General features: G+C 45.1%; 1 protein-coding gene across 1 annotated transcript in view; it reads left to right on the top strand.

The window, feature by feature from the left end:
• LOC106879902 (uncharacterized) overlaps window positions 1–1,157 on the top strand; it is a 9,905-nt gene that overhangs the window by 6,264 nt on the left and 2,484 nt on the right. The window contains exons 3-4 of the mRNA XM_014929651.2: window positions 340–347; window positions 434–632. Of these exons, the coding sequence (XP_014785137.1) occupies window positions 340–347; window positions 434–632 (207 nt within the window). The remainder of the gene's footprint in view (window positions 1–339; window positions 348–433; window positions 633–1,157) is intronic.

The following is a 1,157-nucleotide window of genomic DNA, read 5'->3' as shown; positions in this document are numbered from 1 at the left end:
TATTCTTTAGAAGCCTAGTACTTATTTTATCGTTCTCTTTTGCCGAACTGCTAAGTTACGGGGACGTAAACACACCACCATCGGTTGTCAAGCGATGTTGGGGGGACAAACACAGATATACATATATATATATATACGACGGGCTTTCAGTTTCCGTCTACCAAATCCACTCACAAGGCTTTGGTCGGCCCGAGGTTATAGTAGAAGACAATTGCCCAAGGTGCCACGCAGTGGGACCGAACCTGGAACCATGTGGTTGGTAAGCAAGCTACTTACCACACAGCCACTCCTGCGCCTGTTAATTTTCTTTTTAAATTACTTCTGTTTTTTTAATCTTAGGCATCACTGTACGGTAAGATGTTTGCTCCCCAACCACATAGTTCTGGTTTCAGTCAAATGATTGTTCACTTTTTTTATTCTCCTCTTTATTCAGCAGCCGAAACCCTCATGTACGCAGCATCTGCAGCTGTCAGTGGGGAACAAGCCAGTCCAGGTCGTCTCCTATTCGCAGGCGCCGGCCACCCTCCGGCAGGTCGCCGTCTGTACGCCTTCCATTCATCACACAGTCTCGGAGAATCTCCATTATGTGAGGTTGGTCACGCCAAACACGCAGCAAGCAAAGACCACAACAGGTGAGTAAAGGTGTGTGTGTGTGAGGGGGGAAGGTTCTGATTCAGCCTGATCGAAGATGTTCCATATGTGACCATCCCATCTTTTATTCAGGCATAGTGTATCTAGGACTACATTATCTAATGTATAGTATAATAGTTAGTATTGGTGGCTATAATTGTTGTTAAACCCCAGGTCAGTCCTGATCCAGACAGACCTATGATCAAAGATGATCCACTTGTGACCATCCCATCTTTCATTCAGGCATAGTGTATCTAGGACTACATCATCTAATGTATAGTATAGTAGTTAGTATTAGTGGCTATAGTTGTTGTTATTAAGCCCCATGGCATGTAAAAAACACTCACTACACTCTCAGAGTGGTTGGCGTTAGGAAGGGCATCAGGCTGTAGAAACCTCACCAAATGATATGAGGACCTAGTGCAGCCCCCCCCCCTGGTTTAACCAGTCTTCAGTCAAACCACACAACCCATGCCAGCATGGAAAGCAGACATCAAATGATGATGATGGTGATGGTTTACACACAC

The sequence above is a fragment of the Octopus bimaculoides genome, unplaced genomic scaffold (genome assembly GCF_001194135.2).
Source record: "Octopus bimaculoides isolate UCB-OBI-ISO-001 unplaced genomic scaffold, ASM119413v2 Scaffold_110310, whole genome shotgun sequence".
NCBI lineage: Eukaryota > Metazoa > Mollusca > Cephalopoda > Octopoda > Octopodidae > Octopus > Octopus bimaculoides.
The sequence above is the reverse complement of the archived record's forward strand: the minus strand, read 5'-3'. Positions and strand labels throughout refer to the sequence as shown.